At 47.7% G+C, this 25228-nt stretch overlaps 11 protein-coding genes across 12 annotated transcripts; 5 read left to right on the top strand and 6 right to left on the bottom strand.

The window, feature by feature from the left end:
- Nucleotides 1-1359: 1359 nt before the first annotated feature.
- On the top strand, nt 1360-2382 carry FOIG_15394 (uncharacterized protein; the record flags this gene model as incomplete). The annotated part of the gene is made up of 1 exon (XM_031216752.1): nt 1360-2382. The coding sequence occupies one exon, from the start codon at nt 1360-1362 to the stop codon at nt 2380-2382; it is 1023 nt and encodes a 340-aa protein (XP_031053585.1).
- A 313-nt stretch (nt 2383-2695) lies between these two features.
- Nucleotides 2696-3985, bottom strand: FOIG_15393 (uncharacterized protein). The gene is made up of 5 exons (XM_031216751.1): nt 3829-3985; nt 3484-3721; nt 3374-3434; nt 2917-3324; nt 2696-2859 (listed from the first exon to the last, which is right to left on the bottom strand). Exons 1-5 carry the CDS (start codon nt 3883-3885, stop codon nt 2697-2699), a joined length of 927 nt encoding a protein of 308 aa, XP_031053584.1. The 5' UTR covers nt 3886-3985; the 3' UTR covers nt 2696.
- A 1443-nt stretch (nt 3986-5428) lies between these two features.
- Nucleotides 5429-7118, bottom strand: FOIG_15392 (uncharacterized protein; the record flags this gene model as incomplete). Its single annotated transcript, XM_031216750.1, has 4 exons — nt 7069-7118; nt 6473-7000; nt 6278-6421; nt 5429-6229 (listed from the first exon to the last, which is right to left on the bottom strand). The coding sequence occupies exons 2-4, from the start codon at nt 6923-6925 to the stop codon at nt 5429-5431; spliced, it is 1398 nt and encodes a 465-aa protein (XP_031053583.1). The 5' UTR covers nt 6926-7000; nt 7069-7118.
- Nucleotides 7119-8122: 1004 nt separating this feature from the next.
- FOIG_15391 (uncharacterized protein) lies at nt 8123-9190 on the bottom strand (the record flags this gene model as incomplete). Its single annotated transcript, XM_031216749.1, has 1 exon — nt 8123-9190. One exon carries the CDS (start codon nt 9188-9190, stop codon nt 8123-8125), a length of 1068 nt encoding a protein of 355 aa, XP_031053582.1.
- A 461-nt stretch (nt 9191-9651) lies between these two features.
- Nucleotides 9652-11163, bottom strand: FOIG_15390 (uncharacterized protein; the record flags this gene model as incomplete). The annotated part of the gene is made up of 1 exon (XM_031216748.1): nt 9652-11163. One exon carries the CDS (start codon nt 11161-11163, stop codon nt 9652-9654), a length of 1512 nt encoding a protein of 503 aa, XP_031053581.1.
- A 2441-nt stretch (nt 11164-13604) lies between these two features.
- On the top strand, nt 13605-15371 carry FOIG_15389 (tannase; the record flags this gene model as incomplete). Its single annotated transcript, XM_031216747.1, has 1 exon — nt 13605-15371. One exon carries the CDS (start codon nt 13605-13607, stop codon nt 15369-15371), a length of 1767 nt encoding a protein of 588 aa, XP_031053580.1.
- A 453-nt stretch (nt 15372-15824) lies between these two features.
- On the top strand, nt 15825-17682 carry FOIG_15388 (uncharacterized protein; the record flags this gene model as incomplete). Its single annotated transcript, XM_031216746.1, has 1 exon — nt 15825-17682. The coding sequence occupies one exon, from the start codon at nt 15825-15827 to the stop codon at nt 17616-17618; it is 1794 nt and encodes a 597-aa protein (XP_031053579.1). The 3' UTR covers nt 17619-17682.
- Nucleotides 17683-17827: 145 nt separating this feature from the next.
- Nucleotides 17828-19822, top strand: FOIG_15387 (uncharacterized protein). The gene is made up of 6 exons (XM_031216745.1): nt 17828-18432; nt 18492-18940; nt 18991-19070; nt 19119-19260; nt 19310-19490; nt 19544-19822. Exons 1-6 carry the CDS (start codon nt 18029-18031, stop codon nt 19815-19817), a joined length of 1530 nt encoding a protein of 509 aa, XP_031053578.1. The 5' UTR covers nt 17828-18028; the 3' UTR covers nt 19818-19822.
- Nucleotides 19823-20273: 451 nt separating this feature from the next.
- On the bottom strand, nt 20274-21433 carry FOIG_15386 (uncharacterized protein; the record flags this gene model as incomplete). Its single annotated transcript, XM_031216744.1, has 3 exons — nt 20274-20834; nt 20887-21294; nt 21356-21433. 3 exons carry the CDS (start codon nt 21431-21433, stop codon nt 20274-20276), a joined length of 1047 nt encoding a protein of 348 aa, XP_031053577.1.
- Nucleotides 21434-22055: 622 nt separating this feature from the next.
- On the top strand, nt 22056-23567 carry FOIG_15385 (uncharacterized protein; the record flags this gene model as incomplete). Its single annotated transcript, XM_031216743.1, has 3 exons — nt 22056-22108; nt 22173-22357; nt 22426-23567. 3 exons carry the CDS (start codon nt 22056-22058, stop codon nt 23565-23567), a joined length of 1380 nt encoding a protein of 459 aa, XP_031053576.1.
- A 5-nt stretch (nt 23568-23572) lies between these two features.
- FOIG_15384 (uncharacterized protein) lies at nt 23573-24744 on the bottom strand. 2 transcript variants are annotated; one of them, XM_031216742.1, is made up of 4 exons: nt 24666-24744; nt 24280-24576; nt 23864-24228; nt 23573-23812 (listed from the first exon to the last, which is right to left on the bottom strand). In XM_031216742.1, the coding sequence occupies exons 2-4, from the start codon at nt 24384-24386 to the stop codon at nt 23664-23666; spliced, it is 621 nt and encodes a 206-aa protein (XP_031053575.1). In that variant the 5' UTR covers nt 24387-24576; nt 24666-24744; the 3' UTR covers nt 23573-23663. The 2 variants fall into 2 exon arrangements, with proteins under 2 accessions (XP_031053575.1, XP_031053574.1); XM_031216741.1 differs by lacking the exon at nt 24666-24744 and having other exon boundaries at nt 24280-24631.
- Nucleotides 24745-25228: the final 484 nt, after the last annotated feature.

Raw genomic sequence — 25228 nt, 5'->3', positions numbered from 1 at the left:
ATGATCTAACAAATCAGAGTCAAGTGAATCATGACGCCTGGGATTGAACTTTCCCGAAGGGGACTAGACTCCGATCACCCTCAGTGCGTTGAACCGGAGTCGTCGGACAATTTGTCGGCTGAACTCGGTTTTCAGGGATCACGTGTGACGCTCCTCTGTCGCGTCAGACGCGAACCTGTCCGGGAACTTTCGGGAAACAGCACCGAACAGGACCGAGTGGGATGAGGGTTACCCTACATACTTGCTTTAATATGTCATTAAACGCGTCTGATCGCATCCGGCCTTGCAGAAATGTCTATTCTAAACTGGGAATCTGTGATAAAAACCTGCTCTGAGTTAATAGACATTTTAGTGGTAGTGTCAAGATATACATGATAATAAAATAGACGGTTTAGTGTTGATTGAAATGTTAAATACCTTTGCAGGTCACAGATATTTAGAACTGCAAAATATGGGAAAGGTAAATACAGCAGTAATATAAGCACTAAAGAAGATTTGCAGGATAGTATTATAGTATATGGAAAAGAAGAGATAGATAATGGCAAATTGTTATATATCTTTAATACCTACTATCGGGAATTGAACCATGGTGTTAAGGTAAACAGGACTTGACAAGCCCGATTACATTTTCAAGGCTAATTGTCACGTGAGAGAATTATGTAGATTATGCATATTTCCTAGTAAAGAACCCAGAAATAATACCAAGGTTGTGACAACCCTAGATTCCTGAGTATATTGCAGGCTGGCCATAAGTATAAACGTATCTAAGTAGTGTTTAAACCGGCACGCGTATGTCAAATGGCTATATACAGAGATAATATAATTTCCATTTACTTTTGCATAATTGCGACTTATGCCCAACCTGGTCAATAGCCAGTTTTAGGAAACTATTCCATAGAAGCTGAATGCTTATCAAACATGTTATTCAGCGCTTTGCAGCTTCCCAACTAGATCAAGAGCGAGAATTAATTCACTCAGACCGCTGCAATTGCTCCGTACCAACATTTCTCAACCAAGAGCAAGTGGCGAAACCCCAGCTGACAAAGTCAAATCGCCATTATTCAGCATTGCTTATCTGGCTTAGTCACTAGTCATTCAGCCATCCAACCGTTGGAGATATCATAGAGACCCAATTAGACATGTTGGATTGAGCCAGAAGCCAATCTCGGCTATAATGCATGCTTCGTTTGGTGTTCTGCAACATTCAGACAAGTGAACGACTGTCGCCGCTGAAAGACCAGGGGGTTCATCAAATCCATATAGCTTGCAGCCTTTCCATTGAATCGTTTCATTGCCGCTAGACAACAGCAACAACAACTGAACCACCTTGGTAACCTTCTCTTCTCAACAAGTAGCAACATGCTGGTTCACTCTGTCCTAAGCCTGATCGCCTTCCCAGCCGTCACTTTGGGTTCTTCTTTCACTGCAAAGACAATTGGGCAACTTCCTCTTGGCACATGGTTGGAGAATGTTGCTGTGCGCTCTAATGGCGACCTCCTGGTAACGGAACTCTGGCCCTCGGCGACTGTCTATACTGTCGTCAACCCAGCAGACTGCAAGTCTGGTCTTGAAGAGCTGGTCACGTTCCCCTCTATCACCGGACTTCTTGGTATTGCCGAGGTACCCAAGAGCCCTGGAAAGCCTGAGACCTTCCTTGCTGTTGGCAGTGAAGCGACTGCTCTTAGCCACTTAACGCCAGGAACCTTTGAAGCTTGGGCTATCGAGTTTCCTAATCGACGGCACCAGCCCAAGGTGAAAGTCAGAAAGATCAGCGACATGACCAAGAAGAGCGCTTTTCTCAACGGCGTTGCCGCTATCCCGGGCAGGTCAGATGCTGTCCTAGTATCTGACTCTGTCGCTGGGTTCGTCGGGCGCCTGGATCTATCTACGGGTGTCTTTGACGATTCGGCATTTGTGTTCCCCGAGATGGCCCCTATATCAGCTGATGCTTTCGGAATCAATGGTATCAAGGTCCGCGACAGCTACCTGTACTTCACGAATTCCAACGCTGTCAAGATATACCGTATTGCAATCACACCAGCTGGGTACCCGAAAAAGGGAGCCAAGCCTCAACTCGTCGCAGATCTTTCGAGCGGTGTTGGGTTCTTCGATGACTTCGAGTTCGACACGAATGGTAATATCTATGCCGCTACCAATTTTGACAATTCGATCGTCTTTGTTGATGTGAAGACTGGGAAGTGGAGAACTGTCGTCGGGGGTATTCACGAGATGACAGTTGCGGGTTCGACTGCTGCAGCATTTAGTTATGGGAAGAAGGGGGAGAAGACCTTGTATGTTTCCACATCGGGTGCACTTGCAAAGCCTGTCGATGGAACCAAAACAGAGGGTGCCAAGGTTGTTGCTGTGAAGATTCGCTCATAGAGATTACTGAACCCTTCTACTTGAAGAGCTAAAGAACGATCGGAACAGTGGTATTAAGACAGACTGAGGAGCGGGAAGTGCCAGAACGTATTCTTTATACATCTGTTATAGCAAACAGATTTTTCCAAAGCCGAAAATTCCCAAGGGCTAATGAGGGAAGGCACAAGTCTGGACAAATATCATTATTACAGCACTAAATACTACTGTCATATAATCCATTGCCCTTGTATGCTGCTCCTGAACCCAGATAAGCCACCAAAAACACATAAACACTGCTAGCCTTGGCACTCGGGCCCATGCTCGCTTTGGTAACCCTAGTGCTCTGACTCACTGACAGGATCAGCAAGCTTAGATCGATAAGCCATCTCGTCAGTAGCTTCAGTGCCAGTAGCGACAGAGTAGTAAACCTTCGCTGGCCGGTTGAAGACAAAGCCAGGATGGGCAATAAAGAGGCAAAAGACTGCCAAAACAATCAACCTGGAAACGGCGCTGAGTATCAGAATAGCCGATGACAAGTGGAAAGACTAGACTTACACTCCTTCCAAAGCAATGAATAAGTCCTCATGCTTGATCAGCTCCCCTTGGTAACCCTCTTTGAGCTCATCGGCCCGGAAGACACAACGAGCCAAAGTAGCGAGGACTGCAATGGCGAGGAAGGCAAAGAACAGCTTGTCTCTCGACCCGAGATTTCGGGACTTCTTCGATCGTAGGTATCGAAACATGTAGTCACCAAACAAGAGGCTAAATGTAACCAGCATAATGACTTGTAGAATCAGTCCTGCCATGGCGACATCAACCCCGACCTGGCTAGCACCGGATGAGGACGCCGAGAGACCTCCTCCAGTACCTTGCAAGATCAACGAGATGATATCCATAGGTACAAATACCCAGGCAAAGTATTTGGTGGGAAATCGAGCAAGGCTTGGTCCATAATGCTCAATACTGGACAAAGGTCAGTTAATTGGCGATATCCGCATAGCGATAAGCATACCTTTGGCCAAGGGTGACATAGATTGCGGCACAATAGAAAACAGGAGCTTGCGTGATAGCAACTGCAATGTGTTAGTACGACTTTCGTCATCGACAGTTTGAAGGACTTACTGATTTGGGTAATAAATGCACCAAAACTCCACGGATTGACCCAGAGCAGAATACGCGCTACATAGCCCGTTACTTCATGTGTGCAGCTTAGGATCATGCACCACATGAACCAGGGTGTTTTCCATTTGAAGCCCAAGTAGGCATGCGCGAAAGTCGCGAAGGTGAATAAAGCGGCAAAAGTAATATTGGCAGGAAGAGAAGGTCGGTAGCCGTAAACGCTCATCTCGATAGGGCAAAGCTAATAAGATCGTTAGCAAAGAACGGTAGCCAATGCCAAAGCTTGTATGGCTTGGCTCAGAGGTAGGTACCAGCTATGGACTGGATCTAATGTGGGAAGATACGTACTTCCAAGCTACAGTTGGCCTTGGGCCCAAATATGACGAAGTTCCCCGTCTCGTTCATTGTGATAGAAGCTAGCTTCAAGGTTGGAAGAGAGAAATAGGAAACGGATATTGGTCGGAACCAGAAGTCAGATGAAAAAGATTACTATAGGACTCTGTCCCTATCGCTTCGAGAGAGACTTTATCAGGATCTCACATCCGTTCTTATACTACTAAAACTGATCTACAAAACACTGCCACTTTCGCATTCGCATGAGATCCTCGCTGAGACCCCGACTTCACAGTCGTGTAACTGTTTCAAAGGAATAAGCTCATCCTTAGCCTCCACCCAAAGGTTATGAAACAGGGAAGGGCACAGGAACAAATCCCTGTGACTTCAGTTAAGGTTATGCACCTAAATTAAAGCTGATTTTGGGCGCATTGATATGTACGGGTAATCATATCCAATCTATCCAAACGTGGCTGCGTGATAAAATGAAAACAGTCGTGGATTTGCAGTATTGAAGGATCGACGTACAAGGATCGACATCCCAACTCTCATCTGTCACGGCACAGCTGGATATGGAAAACGGTAAGCGTTGCGGAGCGGCCAATCTACTCCGAGGGTACGTGACGCTAGTCAGAAAAGGTGTCGTGGCTACCTTGCGTTGACCCAGCCTCCTGGACATGTTCTGCCTTGACTGGGAACACTAATGGAGTTTCTGGACACATGAATGGTATTTAGAGTACCGAAATGCCAAGACTTAGACTAATGATACTCCCCGGGACTTCAAATAGACCGAAAAGTATCGGTTCGCCTCTGGTGTCAAAGCATTCAAGCTATTATGCTCAGAAATCCCCTCCAAAGCTCATTCTGAATCGGCGTGAACTGCTGTCTGATAGATATTGTTCTTGCATTGCATACCGCCTGAAGACTGCTATGACTTTCCTCAGTGAAACATGATTAGCAGTCTCTAATGGCTTGATGGCTTGGTTTCTTTTTGGATAGTGAATCAGATCTGCAGAAGCTTTTGTTGGCTAAAGCCCAGTATGACGGAATTTGCCGTGTTTTCAGCAGCATGAATTTGAAATCATTATGAATCCAGTCTGGCGGATCATCAGACTTGCTACAGGCATATCAGTGTCCAATAATATAGACCTATACCCGGAATAACCTTTCAACAGTTGCATCGACCAATAATATAAATATCTGACCGAGGTGATCCGCAACTGCACCCTAACAATAACAAGATACGCGGCGGCCGCTTAGGCGGTTACTAGGCCTAATAGTCAACCTTACATCTGACAGGAACACTCTTGGCATAACATGGGACATTTGCAACGGTGATTGGCTCTCTCGCATGGCTAACTAGAAATAGCTTTAGCTTGGATAAGTCATCGCCCGTCTCCACTTGAGGAGACCAGGGTAATTGGCTTATGAGACTGCAAGGGTTCGGTCCTGTTGGCCGGATAGCCCTACCAGCAACCCTGTAACATGGTCACATCCTGGACAATCACCAAGCCGTCATCAAATTATGCGGATGCGACAGAGGGGAGGACAGCAGATGTGTTGCCAGCCAGTGAAGCAATGAGGAAGCGATAGTGAGAACAGAAATATTATTTGCCTAGTTCGGATACCATTCGCCGATCAAAAATGTCTCGCAATTCGAAAACGAAAGATCCTGTATCTCTGTCTCCAACAGCAAATCAGCCATTGACACAGCCAACTGTAGACCCATCCGCACTCCAATCCTTCTCATCATTGCACCAACCCACTGCCTCTGATCAGCGGAAGTGGTTCTCTGTATCCCAGCAAAGAATAGAGGCCAAATAAGTAAGAAACCTCCGGGGATCGGATTGCTGCCTAGATGCATTGTCTGAGCAAAACTCTCAAACCTATCGTCTTGAGCACGGTATCCAAGATGGTATGCAACGCTGTGGCAGATCCCGTCTGCCATCGCGGCTAGGACTTTAGCTGAGCTTTGCAATGCGTCTTTTTGCTCTGCAGTGCCGTGTTTGAGCGTAGCTATAATAATGGACTCGTGAATCAAAAGTCTGACATTGCGGTAACAATTCCACACGCAACCTATCCAGGGATCTGTATACATGTCGTACTGTAGATCATATCTACTAGAAGGCACGCCGTTAGGACCGATGGATCTGTAAGACTTATACACCCAGCTTGGTGGTAGCGTTTGTGCCCAGTCTTCGAAAAGCTTATCGATCTTAAGAAGCCTGTCAGAAATCACAGCTGGGTCTGTGATATGTTGGTACTTGAGCTCAGCGCGGACACTAGCTAAGACCTCATTGATCTCGGAAAAGCGATTGACCGGGACAAGGTCGCTGTTCTGGCTTCTTTCGGCCCAACTCGACCATTTTGAGATCTCAAATGGTATGGGTTCCTGCAGCTGGTGGCATGTTGTGATCTAGTCCTGGGTCAGTGGGTGTAGCCCACAAGCGGGAATCCGTCTTACCATGATGCGCCGCATCTGCATGAACATCTTCAAGCCAACCACGGTCTGGAACTGGGCTGGTCCACGCATTTCGATGCATCTCGCTGCAGCGATAATGTGTTGGCTGAACGCTTTTAGTGAGCCAGTGTCTGCAAAAGCAATAGTCTAGTACGAATTAGTACGTAAAATTCGAGTATGAGATAAGCGAGGCCGCACCTCAAAGGTCCCCATTAGCAATACTGCACCAAGCGTTTCATCAGACACTCTCTGAACAGGATCTTGCAGGGCAATCTGCAACTGACGAATGGCACTATCATAAAGACGGAATGCTTCTGCCCGCCATTCTGACACGTTGCCGGCATTAGAAAGAGCAGCAAACCCCGCAGCCGCTACTGTTGTGCTGAGAAGCCCGAAAGAGGACTGTTGATTGCGTATGAGGCCTGGAAGAAACTCATGGTTGTCCCTTAAAGGCAAGGTTCCTCCTGCACTAGTCATATCAAAGACGTACTGCCGCATAAAGAAAGTAGTAGCTCTGTCCCGTGCTGGGGGAGATACAGGTCGTTTCCATACTTCAGAGTCCGGGGTCATTGCAGAGCTTGATGATGCTGTACTCAGTGCCCCAGCATTCTTTCTGGCAAGATCTGCAGTGGTCTGGTTGCGGAAGAACATTTTACTTTCCGAGGGCCCTGGGCATACCCATCCAGCCGTTTTGCACTGCGTGCATGATGGGGCTAGCTCATCGCACTGCTTTGTGTTAGAGATGCCATCAATAATATCGAGATTTCCCAAGGTGGAAGTCTATATATGTTTACCTTTATTTTTCGCTTCTTACAGGTCGCACACCCACGGCTAGGTTTCCCAGTGTTGACCATGACTGATGAAATCCCGATTGAATGAAACAATGGTCATTCCAAATTTCCCAAACACAGATTGGGGATGCTAAGATGTGCAGAATATATATAAGGAATTTTATTAATCCGCTGGCTTCAGGTTAGAGTTTCACCAAGCCTCAGGCGCAGAGCCTTTAAATGTGACGTATCATTGCATTGCCGCCAGTTCCAGGTCCTGGTAGAATGGTGCTAATGGGATTAAATGCATGCGCCTTTTAGGCGAGAATGTCAAGGCTGGCAATGCTACGATGTACCGGAGCGGGAGGAGGCGATGCAAGACCCCTGTCATGCTGGTGGCCCAGTAAAGTTCGAGGAAAAGGTGGCTAAAATAGAAGGTGAATCACCATTAGTTGCACCAAGCGACAGTCTTCTCGCATTCGCAGTTGGTGAGAATGGTGAAAAAAGTGCGAAAGCAGTCCGAGTTGAAGGATCCGAACATAGCCTCAATATGGATTTCTTATTTTACTCAGGATTATGATGCTGATTGATGGTAGCCTTTTAATCAAGATCCACAAATGCCATGAAATCCACAGACGCACTTTTTTATTCAACCCCTTATCCTATGTCTAGACCATAAGTAAGTGATTATAAGGCTAGGATCCATAGCAGATAGGTCGGATATCCTTTTCCAACCCCTGTTCCTCCAGCAAGATCAAGCCTCCACTATTATTAGATGTATTTCTCTCTTGATTTTATTCTTGTCATTAGCGAAATACTACCAAGGCAGTGAAAGAGATAAATGAGTCAGTTGATATCTGATCTGGGAATAACAAATTCTGTTTCATTATTCAGCATTGCCTTGCTTGCATCCTGGTTGCAGGAGAGAATTTATTTATTTAGCAATGAGAATACTCAATCAAGCATATGCAATGACTATTGTACAATATATAAGAAGGACAGGGCCGTGAAAAAAGGAGTGTCTAAGAATTAGAATCTACATCTCAACCAAATGTTAATCCCAAGGATCGACGAGACCTTAAGGAACACCACAGTTTCGTGAACCTGCCGTAGCGATATCCGTTGGATCAGACCAGAGAGTAAGCTGCGAAAACTCACAATCACCTTGTCCATCCCAAACATACCAGGATAAGCACATTGGGTCGATCGAGCAGGCTCTTGCACACGTCGCAACGGTCTTGTACTGGTCGAAAGATCTGTAAGCTTGTGGCCAATTGTTGTTCCACGCCATTTGACCATTACATGCCCCAAGCACAGGTTTGAAGAAGTCGGAAGAGCAGCTTCGCGCACCGATGAGCATCTTTCTGCCCGATGCTGTACCGTCAGAGTCCAAAGTGACCATATCTGAAAAGGAGCCGGAAAACATGTTGCAGGTCTGGGAGAGACTGTCGTATTGCCAAACATCGCAGAGGCCGTTCTTCATGCAAATATGGGCACAGTCGGCTTCGAGTACGACATTGCTGTTATGCTCATCGGGCTCTTTATCAATCCAACCAAAGCCTATGTTGCCGTTGCACTCTTGATAGTCTCGAGGAGAGCAGTTGCGGGATCCAATCAAGAGACCCTCCTCATTAGAGGGAGCACTGAACTGGTGCAAGGTCTCTGTGTAGAGGTTGCAAGCTCCTGCTGTAAGGTAGAACCACGAGTTGCAGTTCTCATCATCAACACAGTTCTCCCAGCATTCCTGCTCACTGGTGGCTTGAGTTGTTGTGTAACCACGGCTTAAAGCATTGCCACGATAGATTTGGTTGGCACAAAAGATCTCAGGAGCAGCGGAAGACGTGGTGGCTGCAGCGTTAGTTGTTGTCTCAATTGTTGAAGAGAACCCAGTCGTAGAAGTCCCGACGGCGGTAGTAGTGGTATCGGTAGAGTCCGTGGCCAATTCAGTCTCAGAGCTGACAATCAAGGTACTAGTCTCAGTAACAGATGGTAGTATGGTAACAGATCCTAATACAGTTGATTGGTAGGTGATAGAAGAAGTTGTCTCAGTGTTATCAGTCGTAGTATGCGGCTTGCATGGGCTAGCGCTGACGGCAACGATGCTGAGGTAGGCCAAAGCAGCCACAATGCGCTTAGATTTAGCCATAATAATGAATAGGAAAGAATGAAAACTGCCCAAAGGCATAAAAGAATGACTGGGTCGAGAAAATGAAACTGAGACAAAGTGTTAAGAAGAAGGAAGTCATGTCTTTTTGTTTGCTGATTGTCGCAAATTGCGTGGCTGTTCAGCTGAAAGTCTAGACTCTGTTGGAGTGACATGCACCACTATTTTGAATAGGGTTATCGCGAACAGTGGCCAATAACCTTGGTCAGATAAGCTTGAGCCAGGGGCAAGTCGTTACGCCACACTGCACTATCGAATAATTTTCAATGAAATTCAATGCTAATGGCCAGATGCAGGCTTTAACCTGTGAAGAATCCTTTTTGCATTGGGATCTACCGCAAATACACATGAAGTATTGACAGGGAGAAGCGACACACAAGGCATCAAAAGGGGGGAACATCTTCTAAAATTCGTTGAAAGGCTGAGCGAGTGATGATAGTACTTTAATCCCACGCAGGCTTATCGGAGCCAAGTGGCTTTGGCATAATATCCCAGCCAACCTCTAGACCCTCAATAGTAGCACTGTGCCTGATGGACTTCATGGTGCCAAAGCCTGTTTCCTGGATCTCGAAATAATCCTCAGGCACATCATCGGGCTTTTCAAAGTCTTTCGCTTCAAAACCACTCGCTCCAGGGTACTGGCCGAGGCTTCTCAAATACTTCATCATACCCGCCAATGAAACGTCGACTCTCCATGAACCGCCGTTGACAGCACGATGATACACAGCAGCCATGACGCCAACTGCAAGCATATAGCCACCTGAATGGTCGAGGGCCTGGCAAGGTGTTGGGCGAGCAGCCTCGCCCTTTCCAGCGTGTTCAGCTTCAGAGACATTCATGCCCGAACATGTTTGCACAAGCGAGTCAAATCCACGACGGCCTGACCATGGACCTTCCGGGCCGAAAGCAGACATGTTGGCTATGATGATGGTTGGATTGATCTTCCTCAACTCATCTTGGGACAGACCGTATGAGGCAAGACTTCCAGGTCGATAACCTTGAACAAACACATCGCAGTCCTTGAGAAGGTTGAGGAGCTGCTTTCGATCCTCAGACTTGTGAATGTCAAGTTGGACAGTCTTTTTACCTCGCCCAAATTCCCGGTCAACCCTCGGCAGATCTGGCAGTGTTGGTGAAGTCACCCAAATAACCTCGGCTCCATGGGCCGCCAAGGTCTTGCCGCATAACGGTGCAGCAATCACCCGACTCATCTCAACAACCCGAAGACCTTGTAGGCACTTGAGATTGCCAGGCTGCATCGTACTTGGCAGCCCAACTGGAGACAACTGAGAGACCTGCTTGATGCTAATAGGGAAGTTGCTGATGGCCCTCGACTGGGGGAGCTTATCCCACTGACGGTATGAGCGCAGAGCATATATCGCGACTTTACCCTCTGCCGTTCCACAGTTCTCCAAATCAATACTAGCCCAATCTGCAGTCTGCTGAGATACCTGGTCCCGAGTTGCACCAGCTTTCAAGCCAAGCAAGTCAAGAGTACCTTGAACATGGTTTGGAAATCCGTCATGGATTCGAACGTAGCCATCTGAGGTCTTATGCAATCCACCGATAGCGCCCCCTGATGAAGAAGCAAGCTCGTCAGAAACGGTATATAATCTTTCGCACCTGTACTCTACGACTGCGTGCTCGAGCGGCACCGTGACTGTAGGAAGGGGGATCTTGTTTCGCAAGGCATGAACCTGAGCAGCCGCAAGCGCAGAAAGCCCGATAGAGGCTTGTCCGAGGATTCCGATTTTGAATGACGAAGGAAGGGCTGGGCCTTCTTTACCAGGAAGCCTGACAGCTGTCGAAGAGGTCTTGGGTAGACCAAGACCTGTCCAGACCTCCTTCAAGACATCAGTCGATTTGTAGTTTGTTCGGTCAATACTACGTGAGGCCTCGTTTGCATCGGGTATGTGAATATTGCTCAATTCTGAGGCTTGCTCCGGTGTCGGCATGATAGCGGGATGTGGCGAGGAGATTGCCTTGGATGTGAAAGCTGGGAAACCTTGAATATTTGCCAATACAACTCAGACCCAAGAATAACAAGTGCACATATGTCTACAATGGCTGGATGGCTTGATTGAATGTAGGGTGAAGGGATATTGCAGGAACTTGTCACTCGCGCCCTTAATCGGCAACTTCTCGACCCAATAGCCGAGTAGCCAATCATGTAGTGACATCACCAATACGATGCCATTTCATCGAGATTTCAGCTCTTCTCATGAATTGCCAAAAACAACAAGAACGCCGTTAGCAAATTACTGAATGTAAACCAGTTGGCAAAATGGCTGGCTGAAAATATGCATATAGTTTGAGTAACCCAGCCAGCTTGCTTTGGCGGCTGTCAGACAGCCAATAGTAGCTTATTGGAATGTTAAACTTGGCTGTTTCCTATACTGGAAATGACTATAGACCCAAGTTTGTAAGACAGCGTCCCAAATTATCGGTACCATTGCATACCTTAGAGCATTGGAGTTATTCCCATTGGCTGAGAATTTGTCGCATTGGCAGAAGAGGTAAACATGGCTGGCTCAAACAAGGCCACTATCTAAACTAGATAACGGACAACCAAGCGCCATTGTAACTTTTGCTCCAACTCAGACTAGCTGTGTTCAAGGCTGGATGAGTCCATTCTCATTCGATCGTATTGGTTCCAGTGGATCAAGCCACAATGGAGGCCTCACCGCTTATTGAAGCACCAGGGAGTAACGCTGGTGCATTACCTGTCTAAATGTTTCATAATAGCGAGGCAGGTGGTGAAATAGGTATTGAGCCGCGTGAAAGGACTGAAGCTGCTGAAGTAATGCGTTGGTATTTCGGCAACTCTGTTTGCTCACAAGTTTGGGTTGCAAGCCTCGAAGGAGTTATGAGCTAGGTGTGTTATTTGCAGTTGAGACCTGTGGCTGAGAGCTTATATTCACCATGGCAGACTTAGCAGGCCTCGAGGACCAGGGATAAACAGCTATCGATTAAACAAAAACCAAAGGGGCTAAGAGCAAGCGTCTAGAACCTCATTGACTGCACGTGGCTGGCTGGTATGGAAGCCCCATTTTTGGCAATACTGGACGAGACTAGACCAAGATCCTATAAGCTCTCGTGGGTTGACAGAGCAATGAGGGTTTACTTATCTATATAAGGTAGTGTTACATCCTCTGCTAACTGAGCCAAACAGACAACAATTTCCTTACCTTACCGATCACCAAAGTTCCCAATATGCAAGTCAAGTTATTCCTCTTTGCTTGTACCTTGTACATGTCACTCGCCACGGCAACGCCGCTCGAAAAGAAAGGCTGTGTGTGCTACTGTGAGAACATCAACTACATCTTGGTCAACTCGGTTGGTAGCAGCAGTTGCGACTTCAGAAACCCATGTTGCAAGTCCACCTGTATACCCAAGAAGGGCACCACAGGAAAGGCAGGACCAGCCAAATCCTCCTGTTAATTCCCACCCTCCCACGGTGAGCTTCCCGTTTCGATAAACAGATTTAAACGAACTTGGTCTCTAACAACATGAGCAATACAGGACAGCGGCTTCTGGAATGGCCTTGAGGAGAAGCCCATCTTTGGGCCGTTGTCAGGTGCATGGATAAACGCTTTAAGAGTCAAGTGGAGGGTTGAAGAATCCTGTACTCGGGTGCATGAATTTGTAATGTTCTTTGGTATCCATGACCAGCATTGCCTGTTGCAGTAGTCTATATAGACATAGGTATATGACTGTCCAAAGAGATGACCGAGAACACGCTCGTGAGCAACTCGGGTAAAGGAGATGTCTTCACGCACTTTTAATCTTTTCAAATGCTATTTGAATCGATTTCGCTATGTCTTCCTCAATCAACTGACTATTGCATTATGCTCTAAATATATTGGGATTGAGCAAGTGCAGCCAGACCATCTGTTAGAGTCTCTGAATCTTTCTATGTACAGACGTATTTCACTAGACGCTTTGTATTCATGTCATAGACATCTCATTAACTAATGACCTCTCGCAGTTATCGAGACATCGCCATCTTGCTAACTGTATCCGAGCCATTGATAAAACTTGGTTTCATCTTTTATTGCCATGTCCCCAACTTTAAGTATGCCCCCACTTTAACTCGGAACACCTCCACACGCGGAAAGTGGGCATCTAGTCTAAGCCTCCTTGCCAATTTCGGATCGCCACCAGCTTTCGACTCAATCAATTACTTCATTCTAATTTAGGTCTTTGCAACAAACTCTTAAATATGGAACAATTAACGCGTGGCAGATTCCGGCTCGGACCTGTTGGTGACGAAGCCGCAGTCGTCGAATGAGTATAAAACCATGAACGATTTGCGCCATGTCGAGCAACCAGCACCCCATATTGAGCATCACTTTATCATAATTCCCCTTCGCTCTTGAATATCTCACTTTCTATCATGCGACAGTCTTTCGGGGTCGTTATGGCTTTGCTAGCCTCGCCATCCCTCGCATCCTCTCTTTCGGAACTATGCACCCTCTCGAACCTGAAAGCTGCGCTGCCCTCCAATGGAACCCTTCTGGGAATTGATATGATCCCATCTACTGTCACAGTTTCTACGGCGGTTTATAATGCTAGTGCCGGTATGGGAGGTGGGCCAATGAGGCGTGATACCGATACTTACAACTACTGTAACGTCACTGTCGCGTACACCCATGGCACCAAGGGTGACACAGTCAACCTCAAGTATGCCTTTCCTGATCCCGAAAACTTCAAAAACCGGTTCTATGTTGCGGGTGGAGGTGGTTACTCTCTCAACACTGATACTACTGGCGGCCTCAAGTATGGAGCTGCTGCAGGAGCCACTGATGGTGGATACGATGCCTTCAACTACAGTCTCGACGAGAAATTCCTTCTCGGCAACGGTTCCATCAACTGGGATGCGACATACATGTTCTCTTATCAAGCCCTCGGAGAGATGACCAAGATCGGAAAGTATATCACCAAGAACCTTTATGACATTTCAAAGTCGAGTAAAGTCTATACCTACTACGAGGGCTGCTCGGATGGCGGACGAGAGGGAATGAGCCAGGTTCAACGATGGGGCGACGAGTATGACGGTGTCATCGCTGGAGCTCCTGCGTTTCGCTTCGGGCAGCAACAAGTCCTGCACGTCTACCCTGCCGCCGTTGAGCAAACACTTGACTATTACCCCCCTCCTTGTGAGCTCAAGAAGATCGTCAACGCCACTATCGAGGCCTGCGACGCTCTCGATGGAAGGAAAGATGGCGTCATCTCCCGAACGGATCTTTGCAAGATTCACTTCAACCTCAAGTCACTCATTGGCAAAGAGTACTACTGTGCAGCTGAGACCAGCTCTTCACTTGGCTTTGGATTCAGCAAGAGACAGGCTCCCGGCAGCCAGACGAGCGATGCCCCAGAGCAGAATGGCACCGTTACTGCTGAGGGTGTTGCCGTTGCTCGAGCTATTTACGATGGCGTCTTCAACAGCAAGGACGAAAGAGCGTATCTGTCTTGGCAGATTGGCTCTGAACTATCTGATGGTGAGCCCAGCTACGACAACAAAACCGACAAGTGGACTCTGAACATCCCCTCTACTGGTGGCATGTACGTTGCAAAGTTTATTGAGCTACTTGAGCTAGATAACCTCGAGAACCTCAACAATGTCACGTATGACACTCTAGTGGACTGGATGGACACTGGTATGGTCCGTTACTACGACAGTCTACAGACCACTCATCCCGATCTCACAACTTTCAAGGAAGCTGGTGGCAAGCTCCTCCACTACCATGGCGAATCAGATCCCAGCATCCCAGCAGGTTCTTCCGTTCACTACTGGCAGTCTGTCCGATCCATCATGTATCCAAAACTGTCCGATGAGAAGGCACAGAAGGCTCTTTCTGAATGGTACCAGTTCTATCTCGTGCCTGGAGCTGCTCACTGCGGCACAAATTCTCTCCAGCCAGGTCCTTATCCTCAAAACAACATGAACATTATGATCGACTGGGTCGAGAATGGTAAACAGCCATCGAGACTTAATGCTACTGTTTCTTCTGGCGACTATAAAGGAGAGACGCAGATGTTGTGTCAATGGCCCAAGCGACCTCTTTGGGAGAATGATAAGAGCTTTGCGTGTGTTGATGACGAGAAGTCAATTGAGAGTTGGACATACAACTTCAATGCTTTCAAGATCCCTGTATATTAGTACCCTTTGAGCTTCGACAGGTGGATGCGCTCGAGCAAGTATGAAGATGTTGTCGGTGTATCCAAGTATAACCTTTAGGACGGTTTCTCCATGAAGAGAACAACAGGAGCTTCCTGTTTCTTACCATGATCTCGAATCATTCCAAAGTCGCTATCAACTTGATAGCCAGACTGCAGTTTAGTAATAAAGGAGAGAAATTATTGATAAAGTCACTATCAAGATCAACAGTGTGAGGGCTTCTCCCAATAGTCAATTTGGTAAGCCAGGCTAGCGGATGTTGCAGATATGGACAAGCTCCCTGAGTCAGTTGACTATTACTCTTTTACTAAAATGCCGAGGCTAAAACAAACCGGCCCCCTCGCCTTTTCACTCCACAATTCTCGCTCTTGATTCCTCAATTACTGCAGCCTGACAGATCCAGAAATAGGCGATTGACACAACCCTTAATCTCACATGGGTTCTCCAAGCCCGAGCCGTGAGTCGCCACACTCATCGGGATCCCAATCGCAATCCCAACTCCAACAGCAGCCGAGGACCCAACGGTCACGAGGCGGATGTCAGACGTGTCGGGTGAAGAAGGTCAAGTGCGACGAGACGCGACCGATTTGCCGACGATGCATCCGCTTGGAATTGACTTGCGACTATACGCGCCTCCCACGCAAGAAGTATACCAGGCGCGTTATCGCTTCTCCTGTTGCATCGTCTCCTGCAAACTTGATCGCCAGTGCAGATGTGGCGTCAACGCCTAGCACCAGTTTCACAGCCCCTGGTGATCATCCATATTCTGGTGAGGCTTACTGCGAAGGTTTTGAAGGCGGACCGTTATCCGATACTCAGAGTGCAGACATCAGTTTACCACCACTGAATACCATTGCCGACGATGGCCTTGCACTTGAGCTCTCACCCGACTGTGCCGCTATCTTGTTTCCTTCCGATCACTCGGCAATCCACTTCTTCCGATTTGTCCTTCCAGGAATGGTAGGGACGCGGATATCGATGCACAGCGGTCCCGGGCTGGTCTGGAAGTTAGCTCAGCAGAGCCCCATGGTCCTTCACATGGTATGCGCAGTCAGTGGCCAGTCCTGGTCTGAGAAGACAACTGGGTCTGAGTCAGATGCTGAGTTCAGACGACTGAGAGCTATCCAACACTATAGAGATGGTTTGCAGATGCTCGCTGCGGCTACGCAGATCCCTAGCGAGATCACTTATCTACCACCTGTTCTAGCTACCTTGTGGCTCATGCTCTTGTATGAACTCAAGTTTGGCGATGGTTGTGGTATTGGCTTTGATGCACATCTACGAGGCGCCACTTCTATATTATTGGGTCGATCGCAACTCACCAGCAGCGAAAGTAGTGAGTACCATGTGTCACATATTATTGAAGCTGAGAGCTTTTGCTCTGTCTCCTGTAAGATACTCATATGGCTCTCGCACGCTGATGGAGGTGCTGTTCTGAATGGCTTTGGCGGGGCTTTCAACAACCTTCTGGGAGACTCTTCACTTGGCATGTCCGAGAGCGAAGCGCACGATCGCTTGGAACGGGTCAGACGACTGCAAAAGCGATCTGTTCTTGCCAACTATGACTTGTGGGGAAGGTCGTATCCCCAGACAGAGCTGTTGGAGGATCTGCAGTGTAGTGACCTATCATGTTTCGATGCTGAGTCCGCTCAGCTGAAGTTTATGGTCGGTGCCCTAGCTGCAGCTGAGTATCGAGATAATGTCCCCCACGGTTCGTGGAGACAATCTGTCGCAGGTGCCATCCGCAACGTCAGATCTAGATATGGAGAGTTGATAAGCGTGGCCAACCGCCTCGAACTACCCGATGATGGACCCCATAGACGGTTCGTGATGGAGATGCAATCGGTCGTTTCCTGCTTTCACGCGATCTTTGTCTGCTTTCTCCGCATTACTCACGGACAAGAACCAATGGCACCAGAGCAACGCGAGGCCATGAAAGAGATCATGTCGCTAGCCTTCAAGGTTTATCGAGACCAGGGAGAGACAGGTCTAGCCCGGCTAGGTTGGCCATTATTCGTGGTGGTGATCGAGTCAGACGATATACTGCATAGATCTTGGGTACTGGAGCGGTTTAGCGAGCTTGCATCCCATGGGGAGAACTATCGGCAAGCTTATCAAGCTATACGGGTTGCTGTGGCAGGTCGGCCACTGGATGAAAGAACAGCGGGCTATTTCGAAGTGTTCCGTGTCGAGTCGTTTCCGCGATTTCTGCTCTGCCAGGGCTGCTGATAGGAGAATCCATAGCAGAATTTACGAAATTGCCGATCGGCATCAAGCGTTGACTTGTCTAGAATTACCCGATGACATTTTCGCTTGTCCAATTTTGCAGAATCTAGACCATTCTCTCCACATTCGCCTTCACCCCGCATTCTGCACTCCAGATTCCCCAGTAACCAAACACTCGGGATGGAATATGCAGGCTGGGAGAGATATGGCCAATCCCAATAGGGAGACAACTATTGATAAGCTGCTTGGTCTCAAGATTGTGGCGTTTTCATCTATCTGAACTACCAAGACCTCATTTGATACTTAATCTTCACGATCGAACAGCCTTCAATGTCCTCCGTTCCGACTCTCCAGACCTCTACTTTCACCTGCACTTTGCCTTTAATCTAACAATACTCCAAATCGCCAGCATCATGTGGTCACCAACGGGTATCATTGGGCCTTTTCAGCCCAAATCGAGTCGACTTACAGTCATGCTCCTCGTTGCAAGCGCGGCGGTCTACGCGACGACTGCCGGTTACGACTCGGCGCTCATGAGCGGAATCAACATCATACCCTCCTACACCGAGTTTCTAAATCTCAACACTACTACTCGTGCCTTGAACGTGTCTGCAAACTTCATCGGATGGGGCATTGCATCCCTGACCATGGGTCCCGTCGTCAACGCGATTGGTCGCAAGAACTCCATTTTGGTGGCTCTCTTGACCAAGCTTTTCAGCATTGGATTGGTTGCTGGCTCCCAAAACTTTGCCATGTTTCTTTCTGGTCGAATTATTCTGGGTGTGGCTTCTGGACTTTCAAGCATTGCCGGTTCAACGTAAGAATGCCCTCTGTCCTGCGTAACCAGCTGCTTTAGCTAACCTCTCTTCAATACAGTTGGCTCGCGGAGACTCTTCCACCCAAGATTCGCGGACTCGGTCTAAGCATTACCTTCTCCGTCTACTACGTTGGTGCCTTGATTTCCGCAGGCATTACCTATCGTACTGCCGAAATCTCCGGAGAGTGGTCCTGGCGCCTTCCTATTCTTTTACAGAGCATGTTCTCCTTGATCTGCATCTTCTGCCTCTTCCTGACTCCCGAATCGCCCCGATGGCTTTCCCATCAAGATATGTTGGAGGAATCTCTCCAAGTCATAGCGTCAATTTCTGCCAATGGAGATCAGTCAAACCAGGAAGTTCGTGAACAATATCAAGGCATGATCGATAGCAGAGAAAGGGAGCGATCCGAAGGCAAGACAGCATCATATACTGAGCTTTTCACGACTCGTTCTGCTCGGAGGCGACTCATGCTTGCAGTTTCAGTAGCTGTCATCGTCATGGCAAGCGGTAGGTCCCAGATTGGCATGCTAGTAGTCTATATATACTGACTGCAATAGGAAATAACATTGCATCCTTTTTCCTTGGAGACATGCTCGCGAACGCTGGCATCACCAATAGGACTACGCAGCTACAGATTGTATGTCAGGATGTTCCCATATTCGTATGTGTTGCTAACTGTGTCCAGAACATTGTACTGCAATCTTGGTGTCTTATTTGTGCAATGATAGGGACGTTTCTTATGGATAGAGCTGGTCGAAAAACGCTCTGTCTCTCTGCCTGCGTCGGAATGACCATCTTGATGTTTGTTATTGGTGCACTGACAAAGAGTAAGCTGCGCCAGACCTTGAACATATTCTCAAGCTAATGCTTTCATAGCTTTCAGCACTAGCCAAGACCTCGCTGGGATCTATGGGACTGTCGCTTGTATCTTCCTCTTTATGGGTGCATACAGTGTTGGCATCACTCCTATTACGCAACTGTACCCTCCTGAAGTTCTTAGCTACTCTATCCGTACTAACGGAATGGCTATATGGGCTGGAACGATTGCGATATTTGCGTGAGATCCCCGTCAAGTCCATCATATCTTGACCATGCTAACAGTAGATGCAGCATTGGAACCACCCTTGTGTTCCCCATTGCGCTTGAGGCTATCTCCTGGCGCCTCTACTTTATAATCGGAGCTTGGGATGTTCTAGAGACCATCTTTGTTGCTGTGTTTTGGGTTGAAACAAAAGGACTGTCTCTCGAGGAGATTGATGAGTTGTTTGAAGGGGTAGTTTACAACGGTCATGGAGTTGCCGAGGTTCGTGAAGATGGGATTATGACCAAAGATCAAGATGGAAAGGATCGATCTGTCTCTATTGCACGCTCGGCCACGGAGTAGCCTTTTCAGCTAGAGCTTGCACCGCAATGTCGCTGGCTCCATCGATGCACTCAACGAGCCAATTTATTCATCTGCTTTAGCTTTAACATTATTCATTTAACTGCTGTCACTAAAATTGACCGACGTCACCTACGTTCCAACTACTTTAATTGATGTTGCAGTGAAGAATCAGTAGAGACAGAAACGCCGCGACTCCGAGTTTGCAGCTACACCTCTTCGGCCGTTGGTGTCTTCGACAGCATACAAAAAACAAGGTCTATCGTATTTGACAGCATATTTGAAGTTAACTAAGTTCTGTGTGATGATGATAAGCTCTGAGCCAAAGGTCTTAACGGTGTCCGAGTCCATCTGCTTCCCATCTTTCTGAGATACAACCAGTTGGTGAACTTCACAAAATGCATACATCATCTTGAGAAACCGTTTAATAAATGTAATACGTGGAAGGGGCACAGGAAACTACTTCTCCCGACCAAGTAGCCATCCCAAACCATCAACCGCGTCCTTGGCAAACCTGGCGCTTGCACTATGAGTCGGGTAATCATACCAAAATACATGCGGCAACCCCTCGTACACAACCGTCCTGGTTTTAACGCCGCCCTCGAGTCGAAGTTCCCTTTCGTAAATCAATGCCTCATCCCTCAACAAGTCAGCCCCACAGATTTGGAAGAACGATGGTGGCAAGCCTCTATGTCCAGTTGGCCAAAGGAGCGGATTCCAAAGCGGCGAAGCGAAGTCTGGTTCGACAGCCTTGTCATAAACCTCTGTAGACTTTGCAGTGAGTGCCATACCATCCTTCAGCTGTTCTCTACTGTTGTAGAGAGGTTTATACTTGTCAGTAAGTGCTTGTGGCATCAGAGCAGGCGGAACGCAGTGGTATAGCCCAGTGAGTGGAGGTGAGAGCTTTTCGTCCCGAGCTTGGTGAGCCAAGGGGATGCTGAGATGTGAACCAGCCGAAGTACCACCAAAGACAAAGCCACGCGTTGGGTCAGCCTGAAGAGAGGTCGAGTTCTTGGATAGCTGTTGCCGCCCATGTTTAGTGAAAGAAGTCTTCTTGGAACAATTGACTTACCCATGTGAGAGCGTCCCAGCAATCGTTATATGCAACTGGAAACTTGACTTCTGGAGAAAGCCGATACTCCAAGCTCACTGCGACGCAATCGTATCTTCGGACTGCTTCAACACAGGTTGGCATCTCCATCTCTGCGTTGCCTAGAATGAAGCCTCCGCCATGAATAAGCACTACAAGTGGTCGATCCGTCTTCGACTGGTCAGTCTTGCGACGATAAACAAGCGCTCGGACTTTGAATCCATCCTTGACAGGAATGTGAATCTCTTGCTCAGACACCTCATCTTGCATTTGCGAACGAAGAACATCAGCATCTTGCTGGAAGAGACTGTCAAACTTGGCTCGCGTTTGCGCTAGGGTAAGGTGCTCGGCATCGCCTGTGAACCTCCCCTTTGTTCCATTTTCTATCATCTACATAATTCTGGTTAGTGATTATAAACGTTGATAGCTACCATGTAGACTATGTACTGACTTCTTGTAACTCATTGTCAATCGTCGCTGCTAAATGCCATGTTTTCGGCTTGTTGACATCAAAAGTCTGAAGTGTCATGGCTAAAAAAATAACGGAGCCGTCGAACAAATCGAGATGGTAAGGCGTAAAAACTTGGATAAATGCAAATTGGGTAGAATCACAGGCGCATTAATAGGCATCATTATGATTTGGCTTTGTTCAACCCACTGCAGCTCGGTATAAAGTAACAAATTCCCTCTCTGTACCAATGGTCGAAATGATTCAGGTGGTAACGGGTAAGTTCGTCAACATGGTCGGCACTTTCAGCCGTTTGGTCGGTTAATTGAGCTGTCGAGTCGCGCTAGCGGGATTGGGTTAGTGAGTGGGACAAGACATGAGATGACCAATTCTGCGATCGGCTAATTCACATGGGCCATGCAATGTGCCTCTCGCTTTGCAGCTGAAAGCGAGGGTGGCCGAGAACAGAATAGCGATGATAGCCTTTACGGCCAGGTGGAGATGAATGATGGCCGATCAGTGTTCCGTATCTGACCTCACCGAATTGCTTTTATATACAGAGTACCAATTAACCACATCGCTTTCTTTCTGCCTCACATTGATTCCAATAAGTTACTTCCGGTTCCTGAGCAATCGCCGATAAGCCATCAGTCGTCTATAATTGCATTAGCATTCATCTTGGAATTTGTATCCTTTGAGCAAGATGTCTTATACTGAAACAGAGCAGCTTGAGTTATCGCAGCAGCTTGTACTGGAGTACGTCTACAGATGCTTTGGCATGTCGTTAAGTTTGAGTCACTCAGCTAACAACGACAAATAGATGTGACCTGCTGGACCAGAGATTTGCGGCCCTGAAAAAGTCACTTGTCAAGCCTGAGAACAAGCAGAAGGTGATAGAGTCATATGAGCGTCTGGTCAAGATTCTGCCCAAGGAAGTCGATCATATACACAAGCATGGAGCTGCTCTGGTTCCAGAAATTGACTTCGCCGACGTCCAAAAGAACGGTGTGTGTTGGAACAATGAAAATCTTCTTTTGATATACTCATGAAGTCCTGGTCTAACTTGGTTGTAGGTGGCAATCTTCCTGATGACTTCACCAAACTGGTGCATGAGCGAGGCTGTCTGATTCTTCGAAACGTCGTCAGTGAAGAGCAAGCGGTCAGTTGGGAGACGTCTCTGAAGGACTACACCCAGCGTCATCCAGGCGTAGGCGGTCACCCCCACCACAGACCAGCAGCTTGGAACGTGTTCTGGACCAAAGCACAGATGGAAATGCGAACCCATCCAAGAGTCTTGGAAGCCATGAGATGCGTTTCCAGATTATGGCACGTGTCTGATCCAACAATCCCTATTGACCTCGACAGTCAGGTAATCTACCCTGATCGCATTCGCATCCGCTATCCCAGCAATGATCCCGGGCAATTTCCCTTGGATCCTCACATGGATAGCGGGGCCATCGAAAGATGGGAAGATGAAGAGAACCGAAAGAACTACGAAGCCATTTTTGAAGGAAACTGGCAGGATTGGGATGCGTGGTCTGCAGATCACCGTGTGAAAGCCCAGAGCGATCTTTATCGTACGGGAACAGCTTGCTCAGTATGGAGAAGCCTCCAAGGATGGCTGTCCCTTTCGAACACACAGACTGGTGAGGGAACACTGCGAGTACTGCCCAGTCTGAAGCTGTCTATGGCATATATTATGCTACGGCCTCTGTTCCATACCGGAGAGTACAACGATTCCCTGCCCACCTTCCCGGGTGCCACTCCAGGTCAAACCCAGTTCTTCCCAACTGTTGAGGGCCATCCGGATCTCGACATCAAGCGAGCAATCGTCGGTGTTCCTCCAGTTCGACCCGGTGATTATGTGTTCTGGCACTGTGACCTGGTCCATGGCGTGGATCCCACGAACCCAGGGCTTGTCGACTCAAGCGTGTCATACAACGCGTGTAATCCGTTGACACCCTACAACATTGAATCCCTCCTGACAACGCGGGAAGCTTTCCAGAAAGGAGATGTTCCGATCGACTTCACGCGATCCCATGGTACCTGGGAAAGGGAATACGACCATGAAGATTGCGGAGCCAAGGTTGAGAACATTCTTACCAAAGAGGGCCTTCAGGCAATGGGTCTTGAAAGACTTGATACGGAAGAAGAGGGTTTGACACAGGGCCAGAAGGAGGTGCGCGAGATGGCTAATAGGAAGCTGGGACTATGAGTGAAAGGAGATAAGATTTAAATTGAAGTGATCGTCGCGACTCGCATCTTTTTATTATAACCATATTATGACTTCCCCCAAAGACCTGAAACACAATTATTCCCATATAACTGCTCTCTCAGGTGCAGGCGTCTGGATGACGGGGATGACCTGCGTGTCGGTGCCATTCCATTCTGGTGTCTGGGTTGCTCCACCTCCGTACCAGTTTGTCTCGGGATCTCCAAGACATTCCCCCACGGTCACAGCTAGATAAGAATTAGTCAGACTCATCTTGGAAGAAGAGACGCAAAGCTTACCTCTCTTTCCACTTTGAAGAGTTGCTTGAATGATTCGAGGAAGGATATTCTGAACAGTATTCTGATGAACGTCATGCATAAGAACAATGGATCCACCATCGTTGAGCCCAGCGTAGTATGAAGCTAGAGAGGGTTCGGCACCGCCAAACGACGAGTACTGCCAATCGTTGGTGTCGATATCAGCGATAATAACCTTGTAGCCCAACTGACCTAGAACTCCAAGAGTTCGGGCATTGAAGCTAAAATAGGGAGGACGCATGTAAACAGGATACTTGCCGATGATGTTGATGAACTCGTTGCTCAGGAGCGACATTTGCTGCTCAACGTCGAAATCACCTAGGCCTGCGAGATCTGGATGGCCGTAGCTGCATAATGTCAGTGACTACAAGTTGAAGAGGTCGATGTTTTGTACATACGTATGCGATGCAACCTGGTGTCCTTCTTCGATCATTCTGTTGACAGTGGATTGGTAGTCCACAATATTCCCTATGTTGTAGCCATTGAGGAAGAACGTGGCCGTCATTCCAGCTGAAGCAAGCTGATCGAGGACAGAATCGGTGTACACGAATGGGCCGTCATCGAAGGTGAGAGCAATAGTGTTTGGTTGGGTGCAGCTATAAATAGCAAACCCAGCTGAAACCTCCCTCTTCTTCGGGTGAACCGGGATCGATAGTGAGGAGGTAAGATGGCATAAAGAAGCCAGTATGATAAGACTGCGCATTGTGAATATCTGCCAAAAGAATATAAGAAATAAAGTAATAAGAGAAGATGAGAGGTCGCGAATAAACCGGCATCAACTTACTTCAAAGCTGTTATTATAACCTACCTATTTCCGCATCCGAGCTGCTGCATCTGTTGAGATTGACCCAACAACAAATGCTCGTCATCGTGTATGCAAGGAGAAAGGAACCAACACGATAAGGTTCTCGGGTTTCCAGAGCGACAGGGGCCTCTCGGGTGTTTTTCAGGCGCTAAACATTAAGGTGGCTTCACTGGACCAGAACACGATTGGCGGGGCTCAAAAAATAGATGCGAAAATTGAGGTGAGACAGCATAATCCAAGAATCATTTATTGCTTTTTCATGAGCTCATAATCACTCTTCGCAATCATATTGTTCCCATCCTGCTTATCAAGCTTCTCTTGCTGAGAGCATGCGACGTAGATGCTTCTGTATCAATCGTTGAGGGGTTCATCTTATAATGACGTTTAGTGCAAGCCACATTTTCGACTTGCTGGTACCTTTATCAACAACGCGAATGAGGAGTAAACTAACAGAACCGTGGCCTCATTGTAAACGGCCAGTAGCTTATCTCGGCTGTTTCCCGACTTTCACCGACTTCAAATGAGGCTCGCTGATGTGTCGT

The sequence above is a fragment of the Fusarium odoratissimum genome, assembly GCF_000260195.1.
Source record: "Fusarium odoratissimum NRRL 54006 unplaced genomic scaffold supercont1.51, whole genome shotgun sequence".
Lineage (NCBI taxonomy): Eukaryota > Fungi > Ascomycota > Sordariomycetes > Hypocreales > Nectriaceae > Fusarium > Fusarium odoratissimum.
Note: the sequence above shows the minus strand (reverse complement) of the source record. Positions and strands in the feature narration are given on the sequence as shown.